The sequence below is a fragment of the Heterodontus francisci genome, chromosome 19, assembly GCF_036365525.1.
Source record: "Heterodontus francisci isolate sHetFra1 chromosome 19, sHetFra1.hap1, whole genome shotgun sequence".
Classification (NCBI taxonomy): Eukaryota; Metazoa; Chordata; class Chondrichthyes; order Heterodontiformes; family Heterodontidae; genus Heterodontus; species Heterodontus francisci.
This window is the reverse complement of record NC_090389.1, coordinates 1,254,339-1,277,236: the sequence shown is the minus strand read 5'-3', so window position 1 is coordinate 1,277,236 and position 22,898 is coordinate 1,254,339. Positions and strand designations below refer to the sequence as shown.

General features: G+C 45.2%; 1 protein-coding gene across 4 annotated transcripts in view; it reads left to right on the top strand.

The window, feature by feature from the left end:
• Positions 1-2,880: 2,880 nt before the first annotated feature.
• pfas (phosphoribosylformylglycinamidine synthase) overlaps positions 2,881-22,898 on the top strand; it is a 213,259-nt gene continuing 193,241 nt past the window's right edge. For 2 of the 4 annotated variants that reach the window (XM_068051309.1, XM_068051306.1), the window contains exons 1-5: positions 2,881-2,980; positions 10,013-10,154; positions 10,956-11,091; positions 11,466-11,571; positions 17,842-18,034. In XM_068051309.1, coding sequence (XP_067907410.1) covers positions 10,013-10,154; positions 10,956-11,091; positions 11,466-11,571; positions 17,842-18,034 — 577 coding nt within the window. In that variant the 5' untranslated portion in view covers positions 2,881-2,980. Of the gene's footprint in view, positions 2,981-9,290; positions 9,546-10,012; positions 10,155-10,955; positions 11,092-11,465; positions 11,572-17,841; positions 18,035-22,898 lie in introns of those variants that run through there. The other 2 variants (XM_068051307.1, XM_068051308.1) reach the window with 2 other exon arrangements.

The window sequence follows — 22,898 nt, the reverse complement described above, 5'->3', positions numbered from 1 at the left end:
AAGTAGACTTCGAATTAACAGTACAACATTTTGTTGCGTACTGCTCCATAGAAACATAGATAGTAACATAGAAAATAGGAATAGGAGTAGACCATTCAGCCCTTTGAGCCTGCTCCGCCATTCTTTATGATCATGGCTGATCATCCAACTCAGTAGCCTGTTCCCGCTTTCGCCCCATATCCTTTGATCTCTTGAAACCCAAGAGCTATATCTAACTCCTTCTTGAAAACATACAATGTTTTCCCTCAACTGCTTTCTGTGGTAGTGAATTCCACAGGTTCATCACTCTCTGGGTGAAGATATTTCTCGTCATTTCAGTCCTGAAAGGTTTACCCCATATCCTTAGACTATGACCCCTGGTTCTGGACTCCCCCACCGTTGGGAACATCCTTCCTGCATCTACCCTGTCAAGTCCTGTTAGAATTTTATAGGCTTCTATGAGATTCCCCCCTCACTCTTCTGAATTCCAGCGAATATAAACCTTACCAACTCAATCTCTTCTCATACGTCAGTCCCGCCATCCCAGGAATCAGTCTGGTAAATCAAAGGAAATAAGTTCTCTTGATCTCATCCCTGGAACCCCCATATCAGCTGTTTGACTAAAATAAAATTGATCCAAATATTTAAATACAGCATTATACATCCTGTAAATACTGACACTGACCCAGGAAAATCCAGTAAATACTCACACTGACCCAGGAAAATCCTGTAAATACTGACACAGACCCAGGAAAATCCAGTAAATACTCACACTGACCCAGGAAAATCCAGTAAATACTGACACTGACCCAGTAATATCCTGTAAATACTGACACAGACCCAGTAATATCCTGTAAATACTGACACAGACCCAGTAATATCCTGTAAATACTGACACAGACCCAGGAAAATCCAGTAAATACTGACACTGACCCAGGAAAATCCAGTAAATACTGACACTGACCCAGGAAAATCCTGTAAATACTCACACTGACCCAGGAAAATCCTGTAAATACTCACACTGACCCAGGAAAATCCTGTAAATACTCACACTCACCCAGGAATACCCTGTAAATACTCACATTGACCCAGGAAAAACCTGTGAATTCTGACACGGACCCAGGAAAATCCTGTAAAAACTCACGCTCACCCAGGAATATCCTGTAAATACTCACACTCACCCAGGAATATCCTGTGAACTCTCGCACTCACCAGGAATATCGTGCAAAAACTGACACTGACCCAGGAATATCCTGTGAATTCTGAGACGGACCCAGGAATATCCTGTAAATACTCACACTCACCCAGGAATATCCTGTGAATTCTGACACGGACACAGGAATATCCTGTAAATACTCACACTCACCCAGGAATATCCTGTGAATTCCGACATGGACCCAGAAATATCCTGTAAATACTGACACTGACCCAGGAAAATCCTGTAAATACTGACACGGACCCAAGAAAATCCTGTGAATTCTGACACGGACCCAGGAATATCCTGTAAATCCTCACACTGACCCAGGAATATCCTGTAAATCCTCACACTCACCCAGGAATATCCTGTAAATCCTCACACTCACCCAGGAATATCCTGTAAATACTCACATTGACCCAGGAATATCCTGTGAACTCTCGCACTCACCAGGAATATCGTGCAAAAACTGACACTGACCCAGGAATATCCTGTGAATTCTGAGACGGACCCAGGAATATCCTGCAAATACTCACACGCACCCAGGAATATCCTGTGAACTCTCGCACTCACCAGGAATATCGTGCAAAAACTGACACTGACCAAGGAATATCCTGTGAATTCAGAGATGGACCCAGGAATATCCTGTAAATACTCACACTCATCCAGGAATATCCTATGAATTCCGACATGGACCCAGAAAAATCCTGTAAATACTGACACTGACCCAGGAAAATTCTGTAAATACTGACACTGACCCAGGAATATCCTGTGAATTCCTACACGCACCCAGGAATATCCTGTGAATTCCAACAAACACCCAGGAATATCCTGCGAATTCGGACACGGACCCAGGAATATCCTGCGAATTCTGACACGGACCCAGGAATATCCTGCGAATTCTGACACGGACCCAGGAATATCCTGCGAATTCTGACACGGACCCAGGAATATCCTGTAAATCCTCACACTCACCCAGGAATATCCTGTAAATCCTCACACTGACCCAGGAATATCCTGTAAATCCTCACACTCACCCAGGAATATCCTGTAAGTACTGACATGGACCCAGGAATATCTTGTAAATACTCACTCACCCAGGAATATCCCGTAAGTACTGACACGGACCCAGGAATATCCTGCAAATACTCACACTCACCAAGGAATATCCCGTGAATACTGACACTGACCCAGGAATATCTTGTAAATACTCACACTCACCCAGGAATATCCCGTGAATACTGACACTGACCCAGGAATATCTGTAAATACTCACACTCACCTCGGAATATCCAGTGAATTCTGACATGGACCCAAGAATATCCTGTGAATTTATTTATTTAGAGATACAGCACTGAAACAGGCCCTTCGGCCCACCGAGTCTGTGCTGACCAAGAACCACCCATTTACACTAACCCAACAGTAATCCCATATTCACTACCACCTACCTACACTAGGGGCAATTTACAACGGCCAATTTACCGATCACCTGACATGGACCCAGGAATATCCTGTAAATACTCACACTCACCAAGGAATATCCTGTGAATTCTGACACGGACCCAGGAATATCCTGTGCTAAATAACACAGACGAATTTCGGCGGAGTCCTGCGAAGGGAATCCGACCCTTTACAAAGATGGCGGCGATCAGGCAGGCGGATGTGACGTCACGGTGACGTCCAGCATTTCCTTCCAGCAGGGGAAACTGATTGTCACACGTGGGGATTTGAATTTGAGAGAAGTTTGTACCAGGGGAGCGTGTGGCTGTTAATATTAATATATATCCAAACATACAGCGACAGAGAGTGAGTAATACTTCATATATATGTATATATATACACTGTGATAGTGAGTGACTTTATATTAATATATATACACTGTGATAGTGAGTGACTTAATATTCATCTATATACACTGTGATAGTGAGTGACTTTATATTAATATATATACACTGTGATAGTGAGTGACTTAATATTCATCTATATACACTGTGATAGTGAGTGACTTTATATTAATATATATACACTGTGATAGTGAGTGACTTAATATTCATCTATATACACTGTGATAGTGAGTGACTTTATATTAATATATATACACTGTGATAGTGAGTGACTTAATATTCATCTATATACACTGTGATAGTGAGTGACTTAATATTCATCTATATACACTGTGATAGTGAGTGACTTAATATTCATCTATATACACTGTGATAGTGAGTGACTTAATATTCATCTATATACACTGTGATAGTGAGTGACTTTATATTAATATATATACACTGTGATAGTGAGTGACTTAATATTCATCTATATACACTGTGATAGTGAGTGACTTTATATTAATATATATACACTGTGATAGTGAGTGACTTAATATTCATCTATATACACTGTGATAGTGAGTGACTTTATATTAATATATATACACTGTGATAGTGAGTGACTTAATATTCATCTATATACACTGTGATAGTGAGTGACTTTATATTAATATATATACACTGTGATAGTGAGTGACTTAATATTCATCTATATACACTGTGATAGTGAGTGACTTTATATTAATATATATACACTGTGATAGTGAGTGACTTAATATTCATCTATATACACTGTGATAGTGAGTGACTTAATATTCATCTATATACACTGTGATAGTGAGTGACTTAATATTCATCTATATACACTGTGATAGTGAGTGACTTAATATTCATCTATATACACTGTGATAGTGAGTGACTTAATATTCATCTATATACACTGTGATAGTGAGTGACTTTATATTAATATATATACACTGTGATAGTGAGTGACTTAATATTCATCTATATACACTGTGATAGTGAGTGACTTTATATTAATATATATACACTGTGATAGTGAGTGACTTAATATTCATCTATATACACTGTGATAGTGAGTGACTTTATATTAATATATATACACTGTGATAATGAGTGACTTAATATTCATCTATATACACTGTGATAGTGAGTGACTTAATATTCATCTATATACACTGTGATAGTGAGTGACTTAATATTCATCTATATACACTGTGATAGTGAGTGACTTTATATTAATATATATACACTGTGATAGTGAGTGACTTAATATTCATCTATATACACTGTGATAGTGAGTGACTTAATATTCATCTATATACACTGTGATAGTGAGTGACTTTATATTAATATATATACACTGTGATAGTGAGTGACTTAATATTCATCTATATACACTGTGATAGTGAGTGACTTTATATTAATATATATACACTGTGATAGTGAGTGACTTAATATTCATCTATATACACTGTGATAGTGAGTGACTTTATATTAATATATATACACTGTGATAGTGAGTGACTTAATATTCATCTATATACACTGTGATAGTGAGTGACTTTATATTAATATATATACACTGTGATAGTGAGTGACTTAATATTCATCTATATACACTGTGATAGTGAGTGACTTAATATTCATCTATATACACTGTGATAGTGAGTGACTTTATATTAATATATATACACTGTGATAGTGAGTGACTTAATATTCATCTATATACACTGTGATAGTGAGTGACTTTATATTAATATATATACACTGTGATAGTGAGTGACTTAATATTCATCTATATACACTGTGATAGTGAGTGACTTAATATTCATCTATATACACTGTGATAATGAGTGACTTAATATTCATCTATATACACTGTGATAGTGAGTGACTTAATATTCATCTATATACACTGTGATAGTGAGTGACTTAATATTCATCTATATACACTGTGATAGTGAGTGACTTTATATTAATATATATACACTGTGATAGTGAGTGACTTAATATTCATCTATATACACTGTGATAGTGAGTGACTTAATATTCATCTATATACACTGTGATAGTGAGTGACTTTATATTAATATATATACAGTGATAGTGAGTGACTTAATATTCATCTATATACACTGTGATAGTGAGTGACTTAATATTCATCTATATACACTGTGATAGTGAGTGACTTTATATTAATATATATACACTGTGATAGTGAGTGACTTAATATTCATCTATATACACTGTGATAGTGAGTGACTTTATATTAATATATATACACTGTGATAGTGAGTGACTTTATATTAATATATATACACTGTGATAGTGAGTGACTTAATATTCATCTATATACACTGTGATAGTGAGTGACTTAATATTAATATATATACACTGTGATAGTGAGTGACTTAATATTAATATATATACACTGTGATAGCGAGTGACTTAATATTAATATATATACACTGTGATAGTGAGTGACTTAATATTCATCTATATACACTGTGATAGTGAGTGACTTTATATTAATATATATACACTGTGATAGTGAGTGACTTTATATTAATATATATACACAGTGAAAGTGAGTGACTTAATATTAATATATATACACAGTGAAAGTGAGTGACTTAATATTAATATATATACACAGTGATAGTGAGTGACTTAATATTAATATATATACACAGTGATAGTGAGTGACTTTATATTAATATATATACACTGTGATAGTGAGTGACTTTATATTAATATATATACACAGTGATAGTGAGTGACTTTATATTCATCTATATACACTGTGATAGTGAGTGACTTTAAGTTAATATATATACACTGTGATAGTGAGTGACTTAATATTCATCTATATACACAGTGATAGTGAGTGACTTTATATTAATATATATACACTGTGATAGTGAGTGACTTTATATTCATCTATATACACTGTGATAGTGAGTGACTTTAAATTAATATATATACACTGTGATAGTGAGTGACTTAATATTCATCTATATACACAGTGATAGTGAGTGACTTTATATTAATATATATACACTGTGATAGTGAGTGACTTTATATTCATCTATATACACTGTGATAGTGAGTGACTTTAAATTAATATATTGTCTCTCGAGATAAGGAGGCCCAAAAGATAGTGAGTGACTTTATATTCATCTATATACACTGTGATAGTGAGTGACTTTAAATTAATATATATACACTGTGATAGTGAGTGACTTAATATTCATCTATATACACAGTGATAGTGAGTGACTTTAAATTAATATATATACACTGTGATAGTGAGTGACTTTATATTAATATATATACACTGTGATAGTGAGTGACTTTAAATTAATATATATACACTGTGATAGTGAGTGACTTTATATTAATATATATCGATATACACAGTGATAGTGAGTGACTTAATATTCATCTATATACACAGTAATAGTGAATGACTTAATAATATATATCTATTTACATGCAGTGGTAGTGAATGACTTAGAGTTATAGAGTCATAGAGTTCTACAGCATAGAAACAGGCCCTTCGGCCCACCGTGTCCATGCCGACCATAATGCCTATCTATACTAATCCCATCTGCCTGCATTAATTCCATATCCCTCTGTGCCTTGCTCATTCAAGTACCTGTCCAGATGCCTCTTAAATGTTGCTACTGTTCCTGCCTCCACCACCTCCTCTGGCAGCTCATTCCAGATACCCACTATTCTTTGTGTGAAAAATTTACCCCTTTGATCCCCTTTAAACCTCCTCCCTCTCACCTTAAATCTATGCCCTCTTAATAATACGTATCTATATATGCACAGTGATAGTGAGGGACTTAATAATAATATATCCAGAGGCAGTGATAGTGAGTAACTTAATATTAATATATACTTGTATATGCACAGTGATCATGAGTGACTTAATGTGGATAAAGGAGAACCGGTGGATGTATTGTGCTTAAATTCCAGAAGGCATTTGATAAAGTGCCACATCAAATGTTATTGCGGAAAATAAAAGCTCATGGTGTAGGGGGTAACATTTTGGCATGGGTAGAAGCTAACAGCTAAGAGAGTAGGCATGAATGTGTCATTTCTGGTTGGCAAGTTGTAACGACTGCTGTGCCAATGGGATTAGTGCTGGGACCTCAACTTTTTGCAATTTACTTCAGTGACTTGAAATGAAGGGACCGAAGGTATGGTTGCTAAATTTGCTGATGACAGAAAGATAGGTAGGAAAGTAACTTGTGAAGAGGACATAAGGAGGCTACAAAGGGATATAGATAGGTTAAGTGAGTGGGCAAAGATCTGGCAAATGGAGTATAATGTGGGAAAGTGGGAAATTATCTATTTTGACAGGAAGAATAAAAAAGCATATTGTCTCAATGGTGAGAGATTACAGAGCTCTGAGATGCTGAGGGATCTGGGTGTCCTCGTGCATGAATCGCAAAAGGTTTGTATGCAGGCACAGCAAGTAATTAGGAAAGCTAATCGAATGTTATCGTTTATTGCGAGGGAATTGAATAAAAAAGTAGGGAGGTCATGCTTCAGTTATACAGGGCATTGGTGAGACCACATCTGGAGTACTGTGTATAGTACTGGTCTCCTTATTTAAGGAAGGATGTAAATGTGTTGGAGGCAGGACAGAGAAGGTTTACTAGACTAATACTTGGAATAGGTGGGTTGTCTTATGAGGAAAGGTTAGACAGGCTAGGCTTGTATCTGCTGGAGTTTAGAAGAGTAAGAGGTCACTTGATTGAAGTATGTAAGATCCTGACGGGTCTTGACAGGGTGGATGTGGAAAGGATGTCTCCCCTTGTGGGAGAATCTAGAACTAGGGATCACCGTTTTAAAATAAGGGGTTGCCCATTTAAGACAGAGATGAGGAGAAATATTTTTCTTTCAGAGGGTCCTGAGTCTTTGGAAATCTCTTCCTCAAAGGGCAGAGGAAGCAAAGTCTTTAAATAATTTTAGGGCAGAGATAGATAGATGTGTCATAAGAAAGGGGGCGAAAGGTTATTGGGGATAGGCGGGAATTTGGAGTTGAGGTTACAGTCAGATCAGCCATGATGCTGTTGAATGGCGGAGCAGGCCCGAGGGGCCGAGTGGCCTACTCCTGCTCCTCAGCCGTATGTTCATACATATACACTAAGGGAGAGTGAACGACTCTAATATTAAAATATCTCTATATATACTGAGAGAGTATCTCCGAACATTGATATATATCAATATATACAGAGTGTAGCTCTCAATATTATATATCTATATATACTGAGAGAATAACTCTTAATATATATCTATACATACACAGAGTAGCTCTGAATATGAATATATATCAATGTACACAGACTGAGTGACTCTTGATATTAAGTCACTCACTGTCGCTCCCTGTATTTTAATATATATCAATATATACAGTGAAAACTATTAATCTATGTTTATATATGCACAGAGAGTGAGTAATTCCTTATGTTAATATGAATCTATCCATACAGAGAGAGTAAATGACTCTTAATATAAATGTCTATGTACACAAAGAGTGGGTTGGTAACTCCTCGAAATACACCTTATTAATACTATATACAAGGAGAGACAGCCAGAAATAAACTGCAGCATTCACTCGGTGCTCAAGCTATGACGGTGCAGCGCTCCCTCGGCCCTGCCCTGCGGCGGCGCGGCGCTCCCTCGGCCCTGCCCTGCGGCGGCGCGGCGCTCCCTCGGCCCTGCCCTGCGGCGGCGCGGGGCCCCCTCGGCCCTGCCCTGCGGCGGCGCGGGGCCCCCTCGGCCCTGCCCTGCGGCGGCGCGGCGCCCCCTCGGCCCTGCCCTGCGGCGGCGCGGCGCCCCCTCGGCCCTGCCCTGCGGCGGCGCGGCGCCCCCTCGGCCCTGCCCTGCGGCGGCGCGGCGCCCCCTCGGCCCGGAGCCTGCGGCGGCGCGGCGCCCCCTCGGCCCGGAGCCTGCGGCGGCGCGGCGCCCCCTCGGCCCGGAGCCTGCGGCGGCGCGGCGCCCCCTCGGCCCGGAGCCTGCGGCGGCGCGGCGCCCCCTCGGCCCGGAGCCTGCGGCGGCGCGGCGCCCCCTCGGCCCGGAGCCTGCGGCGGCGCGGCGCCCCCTCGGCCCGGAGCCTGCGGCGGCGCGGCGCCCCCTCGGCCCGGAGCCTGCGGCGGCGCGGCGCCCCCTCGGCCCGGAGCCTGCGGCGGCGCGGCGCCCCCTCGGCCCTGCCCTGCGGCGGCGCAGCGCCCCCTCGGCACGGTGCCCTGCGACGGCGCAGCGCCCCCTCGGCACCGAGCCTATGACGGCGCAGTGGTCTCCCTGCTGTCTCCCCGATAGCAATGCAGAAATGTGTCCGTCCTGCTCAATGCCCTTGAAATGCAGTGTTGCCCCTTTAACAAAGGCGGGACCAGTTGTGGTTCAGGACAAGACTGAAGGTCAGTAAATACTGAGTCTGCAATTTGAGGAGGCTAGGTCAAGGGTCCGGGTCCAGGGTCACAGCAAGCCGGTGCAGTAAAGAGGAGGTGAGTAGTAGGGTACTGCCCAGCTCAGTTTGTATATGTCTGATAATTGCTGGGTCAGAGAGAGAGTTAAACAGATGTGGGTACCCTGAGCCCAGCTGTATTCACTGTAAGGTTCATTCAGTGCAGCACCATTCACTGACACTGATGACTCAGAGCTCTAATTAGTTTCTCATGATCCTGGGTTTGTCAGACTCGTGCTGCCAAGACCAGCATTTATTCACTTTGTGAATTCTGCTGCATTGCCAGGTGTCTCTACACAGGTTCCCTCCCTCCCTGCGTTCGCTCTGGGTGGTCTCTGTGCACCTCCCGCCCCCTCCCCACCCCCTACCCCTAACTTCTTCCAATTTGGCACTGTGTTCCTCTTGACCTGTCACGAGCTTTCGGAGTCCTCTTATCGTGGAAAATGCTATATGGATGCTCATCTTTATTTGTTTCACTGACGGTCTGTTTTTCTCTTTCATTCCCAGATGGTTGTGCTCCGTTTCTACAAGAGCCCCACTGAGCTTCCGCCAGTGGACATGGAAAAGAGCATCCTTCGACCAGGAAACCATCATGTGGAGAAGATTGAGCACGTCAGCAGAGAGCTTTGCTTTAATGTTAACTGGACAGGTTGCTGTCACATTGGGGTCATTGTCATGAGGGGTCAGGGTGGCAGGGGAGGGGTGGAAGTTGGGGTTGAGTGATTAGGTCAGGTGTTTGGGTGGAGAGGGGCATAGGAGTAGTTGGCCATTCAGCCCCTCGAGCATGTTCAGCCATTTAATGAGATCATGTAACCTCACTCCACATACCTGCCTTTGCCCCATATCCCTTAATGCCTTTGGATAACAACGATTATCAATCTCAGGCTTAAATTAACAATTGATTGAGCATGAACTGCAGTTTGTGGAAGAGAGTTCCAAACTTCTACCACCCTTTGTGTGTAAAAGTATTACCTAATTTCATTCCTGAAAGGTCTGGCTCTGCTCCCTCTCCTCCCCGCCCCTGCCCCTGCCCCCACACCACACCCCACTCCACCCCCCCCACTGTTGCGCTCCCTCCCTCAGGCTGGCTCTGTTCCCCCCCTAGGGCTCCCTCCCTCAGGCTGGCTCTGTTTCCCCCCCCCCCCCCCCCCAGGGCTCCTTCCCTCAGGCTGGCTCTGTTCCTCCCCCAGGGCTCCTTCCCTCAGGCTGGCTCTGTTCCCCCCCTCGGTCTCCCTCCCTCAGGCTGGCTCTGTTCCCCCCCCTCGGTCTCCCTCCCTCAGGCTGGCTGTGTTCCCCCCTCGGGCTCCCTCCCTCAGGCTGGCTCTCTCCCCCAGGCTGGATCTGTTCACCCCTTGGGCTCTCTCGCCCAGGCTGGCTGACATCTGGCCCTGGAGCTGCTCTGAGTCTCAGCCTGTCCACCTTTGCTGACTGCTGTCTCCTCTTCTCACAGGTCTGGCCTGTCCAAGTCCACAGGACAGGCACAAGCTTGCCTGGATTTTCCAATCTCCTTTCAGTTCCCAGAGCATTTCCACAGAACCCTTCCTCAGCGAGAGTGATGGTGCCCTGCTGGTGGAGATTGGGCCGAGGTGAGTCTGGAAACAGAGCGGGAAGATTGTTCATTGTGTTCATTGTGTTTGTGTGTGAGTGCGCTCAGTGGGTATGCAGAGGAGAAGAGGCCGAGTGGTGGGGGGGTGCAGGAGGGTGCGAGTGCGCTCAGTGAGTTTGGAGTGGGATCCCCGGTTCCCCGCCGGGGTGGGGATCCCCGGTTCCCCGCCGGGCTGGGGATCCCCGGTTCCCCGCCGGGCTGGGGATCCCCGGTTCCCCGCCGGGGTGGGGTCCCTAGGGCCTGTTGATTGGGGCAGTGGAGTTGTGGTGGGGTAATCCCGGTTCCTTGGGGATATGCTGTTCATGATTCTCAGCCTCTGTTCACGAGTTAGTTTTTAAATTATTCGTGTTTCAGGTTGAACTTTTCCACAGCCTGGTCAACTAATGCTGTGTCCATCTGTCAATCCATCGGTTTAACAGCGGTGGATCGCATTGAATGCTCACGCCGATATCTCCTGAAGGTAAGAGGAATGGGCCCCTGCACATTATCGCTCTCCTGAACCAAGACACAAACATGGGGGTTCCCAGACAGGTGTTTCCCAGCTGGACAGGCAAACAGACATACCCCAGACACAGATACGGTCAAAGAATTTCACTCTCACTCCCCCATCCCACTGACTGTCTTGGATCGCCAATATCTGTGCTCTGCCCTACTCACTGATGGAGATCTCCGTTACCCCCCAAACCCCCCACACCCATCACTTTGGACTGTCCTACTCACTGAAAGAGGTCACCAATAAAGGCCAGCTAGGGTCTGCAAATGAAACCCGACCAGAGCCCGACAGAACTACATCCGACCCGAGCCCGATCCGTCCCGAGCCCTTTCACTTTTTCCCGTGCCCGACCAGACCCGACCATCAGTTAACCTAGCTGTGTCCATCTGTCAATCCATCGGTTTTTCATTTTGTTGCTTATCTGCACAAGCTTAAAAAACTGTAACTAACCAAAAAAAAAAGAACTCGGTGGTGTGTGTAGATAAGGTAAGGCTTTTTCTATTTTTTTTTTTTTCGTGTGATTGGTAAAAACTTTTCGTTCCTTTTTCATTTATCTAAGTTAAGACTAAGTTAAGCTTAAGACTAAAAATGGCAGGAGATCTCAGACCCGTGTTATGCTCCTCTTGCTCAATGTGGGAGCTCAGGGACACGGCTGATGTCCCTGACTCCTTCACGTGCTGGAAGTGTGTCCAGCTGCAGCTCTTGTTAGACCGCATGACGGCTCTGGAGCTGCGGATGGACTCACTTTGGAGCATCCGCTATGCTGAGGAGGTCGTGGATAGCATGTTTAGCAAATTGGTCACACCGTAGATTAGGATTGCTGAGGGAGAAAGGGAATGGGTGACCAAAAGGCAGAGAAAGAGCAGGAAGGCAGCGCAGGTGTCCCCTGCGGTCATCTCCCTCCAAAACAGGTATACCGTTTTGGATACTGTTGAGGGAGATGGCTCACCAGGGGATGGCAGCAGTAGCCAGGTTCATGGCACTGTGGCTGGCTCTGCTGTTCGGAAGGGCGGGAAAAAGAGTGGAAGGGCTATAGTCATCGGGGATTCGATTGTAAGGGGAGTAGATAGGCGGTTCTGTGGTTGAAAACGAGACTCCCGAATGGTATGTTGCCTCCCAGGTGCACGGGTCAGGGATGTCTCAGATCGGCTGCAGAACATTCTGAAAGGGGAGGGTGAACAGCCAGTTGTCGTTGTGCACATAGGCACCAATGATATAGGTAAAAAAACGGGATGAGGTCCTACAAGCAGAATTTAGGGAGTTAGGAGCCAAGTTAAAAAGTAGGACCTCAGAGGTAGTAATCTCAGGATTGCTACCAGTGCCACGTGATAGTCAGAGTAGAAATGAAAGAATAGTCAGGATGAATGCGTGGCTTGAGAGATGGTGCAGGAGGGAGGGGTTCAGATTTTTGGGACATTGGGACCGGTTCTGGGGGAGGTGGGACTATTACAAATTGGACGGTCTACACCTGGGCCGGACTGGAACCAATGTCCTTGGGGGTGCTTTTGCTAACGCTGTTGGGGAGGGTTTAAACTAATGTGGCAGGGGGTTGGAAACCAAATGAGGAGGTCAGTTGACAGTAAGGAGGTAGTAACTAAAGCCTGTAAGGAACGAGATAATGAAGTCAGCGTGACTAAGGGAAAGAGTAGACAGGGAGCAGATGATCGCAAAGGGACTAGTGGTCTGAGGTGCATTTGTTGTAATGCAAGAAGTGTAGTAGGTAAGGCAGATGAACTTAGGGCCTGGATTAGTACCTGGGAGTATGATGTTATTGCTATTACTGAGACTTGGTTGAGGGAAGGGCATGATTGGCAACTAAATATCCCAGGATAGCGATGCTTCCGGCGGGATAGAGAGGGGGGTAAAAGGGGTGGAGGAGTTGCATTACTGGTCAAAGAGGATATCAGAAAGTCAGGAGGCATGGGATAGTGGGGAATGTGGCCAGTTGGATTAAGAATTGGCTAACTGATAGAAGGCAGAGAGTGGTCTTAGATGGTAAATACTCAGCCTGGAGCCCAGTTACCAGTGGCGTGCCGCAGGGATCAGTTCTGGGTCCTCTCCTGTTTGTGATTTTTATTAACGACTTGGATGAGGAAGTCGAAGGGTGGGTCAGTAAATTTGCAGATGATACAAAGGTTGGTGGAGTTGTGGATACCGAGGAGGGCTATTGTCGTCTGCAGGGGGACTTGGATAGGTTGCAGTGCTGGGCTGAAAAGTGGCAGATGGAGTTTAACCCTGAAAAGTGTGAGGTCGTCCATTTTGGAAGGACAAACATGAATGCAAAATACTGGGTTAACGGTAGGGTTCTTGGGCATGTGGAGGAGCAGAGAGACCTTGGGGTCTATGTGCATAGATCATTGAAAGTTGCAACTCAAGTGGATAGGGCTGTGAAGAAGGCATATGGGGTGTTAGCGTTCATTAGCAGAGGGATTGAATTTAAGAGCCGTGAGGTGATGATGCAGCTGTACAGGACCTTGGTAAGGCCTCATTTGGAGTACTGTGTGCAGTTCTGGTCGCCTCATTTTAGGAAGGATGTGGAAGCCTTGGAGAGGGTGCAGAGGAGATTTACCAGGATGTTGCCTGGAATGGAGAATAAGTCTTACGAGGAAAGGCTGAACATTCTAGGCCTCTTCTCATTAGAAAGGAGAAGGATGAGGGGTGACATGATAGAGGTTTATAAGATGATCAGGGGAATAGATAGGGTAGACAGTCAGAAACTTTTTCCCCGGGTGGAGCAAAGCGTTACAAGGGGTCATAAATTTAAGGTGAAGGGTGGGAGATATAAGGGGGATGTCAGGGGAAGGTTCTTTACCCAGAGAGTGGTCGAGGCATGGAATGCCTTGCCCGGGGAAGTTGTTGAGTCAGAAACTTTAGGGACTTTCAAAAGGCTTTTGGATAGGTATATGGATAAAGGAGAATGATGGGGTATAGATTAAATTGTCCTTGACAGAGGACAAAGGATCGGCACAACATTGTGGGCCGAAGGGCCTGTTCTGTGCTGTATGTTCTATGTTCTATGTTCTATCACAGCTGTGCTGAAGGAGGGCACTATGGAGGACTCGAGCAGTGAGGCAATATGGGCAGAACTCAGAAATAGGAAGGGTGCAGTAACAATGTTGGGGCTGTATTACATTCCTCCCAACAGCGAGCGTGAGATAGAGGTACAAATATGTAAACAGATTATGGAAAGATGGAGGAGCAACAGGGTGGTGGTGATAGGAGATTTTAATTTTCCCAACATTGACTGGGATTCACTTAGTGTTAGAGGTCTAGATGGAGCAGAATTTGTCAGGAGCATCCAGGAGGGTTTTCTGGAGCAGTATGTAAATAGTCCAACTCGGGAAGGGGCCATACTGGACCTGGTGTTGGGGAATGAGCCCGGCCAGGTGGTTGAAGTTTCAGTAGGGGACTGCTTTGGGAATAGTGATCACAATTCCGTAAGTTTTAGAATACTCATGGACAAAGACGAGAGTGGTCCCAAAGGAAGAGTGCTAAATTGGGGGAAGGCCAACTATACCAAAATTTGGCAGGAGCTGGGGAATGTAGATTGGGAGCAGCTGTTTGAAGGTAAATCCACATGTGATATGTGGGAGGATTTTAAAGAGAGGTTGATTAGCATGCAGGAGAGACATGTTCCTGTGAAAATGAGGGATAGAAATGGCAAGATTAGGGAACCATGGATGACAGGTGAAATTGTGAGACCAGCTAAGAGGAAAAAGGAAGCATACATAAAGTCTAGGTGGCTGAAGAAAGACGAAGCTTTGAAAGAATATCGGGAATGTAGGACCAATCTGAAATGAGGAATTAAGAGGGCTAAAAGGGGTCATGAAATATCTTTAGCAAACAGGGTTAAGGAAAATCCCAAAGCCTTTTATTCATATATAAGGAGCAAGAGGGTAACTAGAGAAAGGATTGGCCCACTCAAGGACAAAGGAGGAAAGTTATGCATGGAGTCAGAGCAAATGGGTGAGATTCTAAACGAGTACTTTGCATCGGTATTCACCGAGGAGAGGGACATGACGGATGTTGAGGTTAGGGACAGATGTTTGATTACTCTTGGTCAAGTCGGCATAAGGAGGGAGGAAGTGTTGGGTATTCTAAAAGGCATTAAGGTGGACAAGTCCCCAGGTCCGGATGGGATCTATCCCAGGTTTCTGAGGGAAGCGAGAGAGGAAATAGCTGGGGCCTTAACAGATATCTTTGCAGCATCCTTAAACACGGGTGAGGTCCCGGAGGACTGGAGAATTGCTAATGTTGTCCCCTTGTTTAAGAAGGGTAGCAGGGAAAATCCAGGTAATTATAGACCGGTGAGCCTGACGTCAGTGGTAGGGAAGCTGCTGGAGAAGATACTGAGGGATAGGATCTATTCCCATTTGGAAGAAAATGGGCTTATCAGTGATGGGCAACATGGTTTTGTGCAGGGAAGGTCATGTCTTACCAACTTAATAGAATTCTTTGAGGAAGTGACAAAGTTGATTGATGAGGGAAGGGCTGTAGATGTCATATACATGGACTTCAGTAAGGCGTTTGATAAGGATCCCCATGGTAGGCTGATGGAGAAAGTGAAGTCGCATGGGGTCCAGGGTGTACTAGCTAGATGGATAAAGAACTGGCTGGGCAACAAGAGACAGAGAGTAGCAGTGGAAGGGAGTTTCTCAAAATGGAGACGTGTGACCAGTGGTGTTCCACAGGGATCCGTGCTGGGACCACTGTTGTTTGTGATATACATAAATGATTTGGAGGAAAGTATAGGTGGTCTGATTAGCAAGTTTGCAGACGACACTAAGATTGGTGGAGTAGCAGATAGTGAAGGGGACTGACAGAGAATATAGCAGAATATAAATAGATTGGAGAGTTGGGCAGAGAAATGGCAGATGGAGTTCAATCAGGGCAAATGCGAGGTGATGCATTTTGGAAGATCCAATTCAAGAGTGAACTATACAGTAAATGGAAAAGTCCTGGGGAAAATTGATGTCCAGAGAGATTTGGGTGTTCAGGTCCATTGTTCCCTGAAGGTGGCAACGCAGGTTAATAGAGTGGTCAAGAAGGCATACGGCATGCTTTCCTTCATCGGACGGGGTATTGAGTACAAGAGTTGGCAGGTCATGTTTACAGTTGTATAAGACTTTGGTTCGGCCACATTTGGAATACTGCGTGCAGTTCTGGTCGCCACATTACCAAAAGGATGTAGATGCTTTGGAGAGGGTGCAGAGGAGGTTCACCAGGATGTTGCCTGGTATGGAGGGCGCTAGCTATGAAGAGAGGTTGAGCAGATTAGGATTATTTTCATTAGAAAGACAGAGGTTGAGGGGGAACCTGATTGAGGTGTACAAAATCATGAGAGGTATAGACAGGGTGGCTAGCAAGAAGCTTTTTCCCAGAGTGGGGGATTCAATTACTGGGGGTCACGAGTTCACAGTGAGAGGGGAAAAGTTTAGGGGGGGATATGCGTGGAAAGTTCTTTACGCAGAGGATGGTGGGTGTCTGGAACGCATTGCCAGCGGAGGTGGTAGACGCGGGCACGATAGCGTCTTTTAAGATGTATCTAGACAGATACATGAATGGGCAGGAAGCAAAGAGATACAGACCCTTAGAAAATAGGCGACATGTTTAGATAGAGGATCTGGATCGGCGCAGGCTTGGAGGGCCGAAGGGCCCATTCCTGTGCTGTAATTTTCTTTGTTCTTTGTAAACAACTTTTCAAGCCAAAAAGTACATTAACATTTACCGGAGGTAGTGATAGAGTGTGCCCGACCCGAGCCCGAATGCCGTGCCTGGAAGTGCGACCCGAACCCGGCACATGTCGTCTGGTCCCGCCGGGTTCAGGTTGGGTAGCCATGCTCTCGTCTCCAATACCTCGGCCTCTTTCCCCTGTGGACTGTCCCATTCACTGATAGGGGTCTCCAGTATCCTGGCCCCTCCCCCTATGGACTGTCCCACTCACTGATAGGGGTCTTGATTACCCCAGCCCCTCCCCCTGTGGACTGTTACAATCACTGATCGGAGTCTCCAATACTCCTCCCCCTCCCCCTGTGGACTGTCGCACTCACTGGGGATCTCCATTACCTCCCATGCAAAGTCCTACTCACGGATAGGGGACTCCATTGTCCCGCCCCCTCATCCTGTGCACTGATGGCGATCACCATTACTTCCCATGCACTGTCGCATTCATTGATGAGGGTCTCTGTTTTTGAGCAGTGATTGGTGATATTGCTGGCATGTGCGGAATGGTTACAGATCCGTGAGGTGGAGCAGTTAGGAGCTGCTTGTCGACGTGAGCTGGTGGCTGCTTTCTATGATCGGATGACGGAGTGTGTCTATGAACAACCCATCGAGAGTTTCCGAGTGTCAACCCAGCCGGTAGAGGTGTACGAAGTGGACGTGGTAAACGGAGGGAAAAGTGCGCTGGAGAAAGCAAACCATGAACTGGGTGAGAGTAAGAGAAGGGGCATTCCTGGGATGACCGGCGGAGTGGGCCCGCCGGGGATCACTGAGGGAGGGGCAGCAGGGAAGGGCGTCTCTTTCTTTTATTTGTTTATGGGATGTGGGCATCACTGGCTAGGCCAGCATTTCTTGCCCATTCCTAATTACCCTTGAGAAGGTGGTGGTGAGCTGCCCTCCTGAACCGCTGCAGTCCATGTGAGGTAGGTACACCCACAGTGCTGTTAGGAAGGGAGTTCCAGGATTTTGACCCAGCGACGGTGAAGGAATGGCAATATAGTTCCAACTCAGGATGGTGTGTGACTTGGAGGGGAACGTGCAGGTGGTGGCGTTCCCATGCATCTGCTGCCCTTGTCCTTCTAGGTGGTAAGAGGTTGCGGGTTTGGAAGGTGCTGTCTAAGGAGCCTTGGTGCGTTGCTGCAGTGCATCTTGTAGATGGTACACACTGCTGCCACTGTGCGTTGGTGATGGAGGGAGTGAATGTTTGTAGATGGGGTGCCAATCAAGCGGTCTGCTTCGTCCTGGATGGTGTCTAGCTTCTTGAGTGTTGTTGGAGCTGCACCCATCCAAGCAAGTGGAGAGTATTCCATCACACTCCTGACTTGTGATTTGTAGATGGTGGGGAGGCAGGAGGTAAGTTACTCGCCGCAGAATTCTGAGCCTCTGACTTGTTCTTGTCACAGCATTTATGTAGCTAGTCCAGTTCAGTTTCTGGTTAATGGTAACCCCCAGGATGTTGATGGTGGGGGATTCAGTAATGGTAATGCCGTTGAATGTCAGGGAAGAGATGGTCTCTTGTTTGAGATGGTCATTGCCTGGCACTTGTGTGGCTTGAATGTTACTTGCCACTTATTAGTCCAATCCTGGATGTTGTCCAGGTCTTGCTGCATCTGGACACTGGCTGCTTCAGTATCTGAGGAGTTGTGAATGGTGCTGATCATTGTGCTTTCATCAGTGAACATCTCCACTTCTGACCTTATGATAGAGGGAAGGTCATTGCTTCTGAAGCAGCTGAAGATGGTTGGACCTCGGACACTACCCTGAGGAACTCCTGCAGTGATGTCCTAGAGCTCAGATGATTGACCTCCAACAACCACAACCATCTTCCTTTGCGCTAGGTATAACTCCAACCAGTGGAGAGTTTTCCCCTGATTCCAGTTGACTCCAGTTTTGCGAGGGCTCCTTGATGCCATAGTCAGTGCAATGGCGCCTTGATGCCAAAGACAATCACTCTCACCTCCCCTCTGGAGTTTAACTCTTTTGTCCATGTTTGGACAAAGGCAGTAATGAGGTCAGGAGCTGAGTGGCCCTGGCGGACCCCAAACTGAGTGTCAGTGAGCACATTATTGCTGAGCAAGTGCCGCTCGATAGCACTGTCGACAATCCCTTCCATCACTTTACTGATGATCAAAGGTAGACTGATAGGGTGGTAATTGACCGGGTTGGACTTGTCCTACTTTTTGTGTACAGGACATACCTGGGCAATTTTCCACATTGCTGGGTAGATGCCAGTGTTGTAGCTGTACTGGAAAAGCTTGGCTGGGGGCACGGCTAATTCTGGAGCACAAATCTTCAGTACTATTGCTGGAATATTGTCAGGGCCCATAGCCTTTGCAGTATCCAGTGCCTTCAGTCGTTTCTTGATATCATGTGGAGTGAAACAGATTGGCTGAACACTAGCATCTGTGATGCTGGGGAGCTCACGAGGAGGCCAAGATGGATCATCCACTTGGCACTTATGGCTGAAGATGGATGCAAATGCTTCACCCTTATCTTATGCACTGTTGTGCTGGGCTCTCCCCCTTCACTGAGGATGGAGATATTTGTGGAGCCACCTCCTCCAGTCAGTTGTTTAATTGTCCACCACCATTCACGACTGGATGTGGCAGGACTGCAGAGCTTAGATCTGATCCGTTGGTTATGGGATCACTTAGCTCTGTCTATCACATGCTACCTACGCTGTTTGGCATGCAGGTTGTCCTGTGTTGCAGCTTCACCAGGCTGACACCTCATTTTGAGGTATGCCTGGTGCTGCTCCTGACATGCCCTCCTGCACTCTTCACTGAACCAGGGTTGGTCTCCTGGCTTGATGGTAATGGTAGAGTGGGGATTATGCAGGGCCATTCGGTTACAGATTGTGGTTGAGTACAATTCTGCTGCTGATGATCCACAGTGCCTCATGGATGCCCAGTTTTGCATTGTATATCTATTCAAAATCTATCCCATTTAGCATGATGGTAGCATCACACAACACGATGGAGGATATCCTCTTTGTGAAGGCGGGACTTAATCTCCACAAGGACTGTGCGGTGGTCACTCCTACCAATACAGTTCTGGACTGATGCAGCTGCGACAGGTAGATTGGTGAGGACAAGGTCAAGTAGGTTTCACCCCCTAGTTGGTTCCCTTTCCACCTGCCGCAGACCCAGTCTAGCAGCTATGTCCTTTAGGATTCAGCCAGCTCGTTTAGTAGTGGTGCCACCGAGCCACTCTTGGTGATGGACATTGAAGTCCCCCACCGAGAGTACATTCTGTGCCCTTGCCACCCTTAGTGCTTCTTCCAATTGGTGTTTAACATGGAAAAGCACTGATTCATCAGTTAAGAGGGGCGGTAGTTGGTAATCAGCAGGAGGTTTCCTTGCCCATGTTTGACCTTTTCTAAAATCATGCTAAATCTAACTGAATTGTGATCACTACCACTAAAATGTTCTCTCACTGATAGTTCTTCCAACTGCCCTGATTCATTCCCTAAAGCTAAATCCATAACTGACCCTTCGCTTGTTGGGCTTGCAGTTATTTTATTTATTTAGAGATACAGCACTGAAACAGGCCCTTCGGCCCACCGAGTCTGTGCCGACCAACAACCACCCATGACAATAACCCTGCAGTAATCCCATATTCCCTACCATCTACCTACACTAGGGGCAATTTACAATGGCCAATTTACCCATCAACCTGCAAGTCTTTGACTGTGGGAGGAAACCAGAGTACCCGGCGAAAATCCACGCGGTCACGGGGAGAACTTGAAAACTCCGCACAGGCAGTACCCAGAACCCGGGTCTCTGGAGTTGTGAGGCTGCAGTGCTAACCACTGCGCCGCCCATGACAATTTTGTCATCAAATACAGGTGGTGAGAATGTAAACTATTTAATTCAATTCAAAAAATAGTGTCATTAAAAAATCTTATAAGGATACAAAATTCATACCTCAATATAAATGATATGTTCATTAATAAACTCCTAACACTATTTCAATGAAAGGCTATTATGATAGGTAATTGTACAAACTTACAAGGCATTGCACAATGATGTTAAAGCTATTGGTTTAGGGTTGTGTGCAAGTTGCTGCTGTCATCTTCTCTTCCTCTGGGTCACTGAGGTTTTGCCTCCCTAATTTGGCAGGGGAGGCTGTGAGGTAGCCATGGGGTGGGCTACACATGCAGGTGAGGGCTGGTGGACTAATAAGGAGAGTTTAGATTGCTTGATATTTCCTTACTTCCAGGCTGTAAAATATTTTTTTAAACATTTGCCATACGGGAAGGGCCTATGTTCAATCCCTATTATTACAGGTATGGTACTGGAGTGGTTATGGTACTGTACAAGCACCCCAGTGATTAACAGTTCAAATCCCACTGCAGCAAGTTGTGAAACTAAATTCAATAAATCTGGTAATTTAATATTGTGGGCTAGCATCAGAAATAAAATGACCATGAAAGCTACTGGTTGGTCATAAAATCCAAACTGGTTAGAATAGAAAAGTTACGGTACAGAAAGAGGCCATTCAGTCCATCATGTCTGTGCCGGCTGAAAAAACTAGCCGCCCATTCTAATCTCACCTTCCGGCACTTGGTCCAGTGCCTTGCAGGTTATCGCACTTCAGGTGCAGGTCCAGGTACTTTTAAAATCATTTGAGGGTTTCTGCCTCCACCACCGATCCGGGCAGTGAATTCCAAACACCCACTACCCTCTGGGTGAAAAAGTCCCCTCTAATCCTTCTACCAATCTACCTTAAATCTGTGCCTCCTGGTAACCGACCTCTACGTTAGGGGAAAGAGGTCCTTCCTGTCTACTCTATCTAGGCCCCTCATAATTTTGTACACCTCAATTAAGTCACCCCTCAGCCTCCTCTAGTTCACTGATGTTTTTTTAAGGGAAGAAAACCTGTGATACCAATCCCACACTACAGCCAACCACCATCTCCTCAGGACAACAGGGGTAGGTAAATCGATAAAGGTAGGGTATCGTTTGCTGTACTAAATGCCATTCCCAAATAGTAAATAAACAAGGGATTACATTTTCAATATTAAATGTTGGCAAAGCAATCCTGAAATAAGACCTTCTCCTGAATGCATTTTAATAATTTTGTGCCCTCTAAACCTTTTACTCTGATTCTATCCCAGTTGATATTAGGGTAGTTGAGATCTCCTTTTACTGCCCTTTTGTTTTGACACTTCTCAGCAATTTGCCTACATATTTGCTTTTCTCTCTCCCTCTGATTGGGTGTCTATCGTATTCTCCGAGAAGTGTGATGGCCCCTATTCTGTTCCTCAGTTCAACCCATATGACCTCATTTGATGATCGTTCTAGCATTTCATCCCTTCACAGAGCTGTGATTTTTTTTAACCAATATTGTGATCCTCCTTTTTTATCCCGCTCTCTATCCTGTTGAAAAACCCTGTAACCAGAAGTGTTGAGCTGCCATTCCTGCTCTTTAAGCTGTGTTTCAGTAATAGCTATGACATCATACGACCATATCTCAATCTGTGCCCTCAGTTCAGCCTTATTCTCTAGACTCCTAGTTTAGTTTAGAGATACAGCTCTGAAACAGGCCCTTCGGCCCACTGGGTCTGTGCC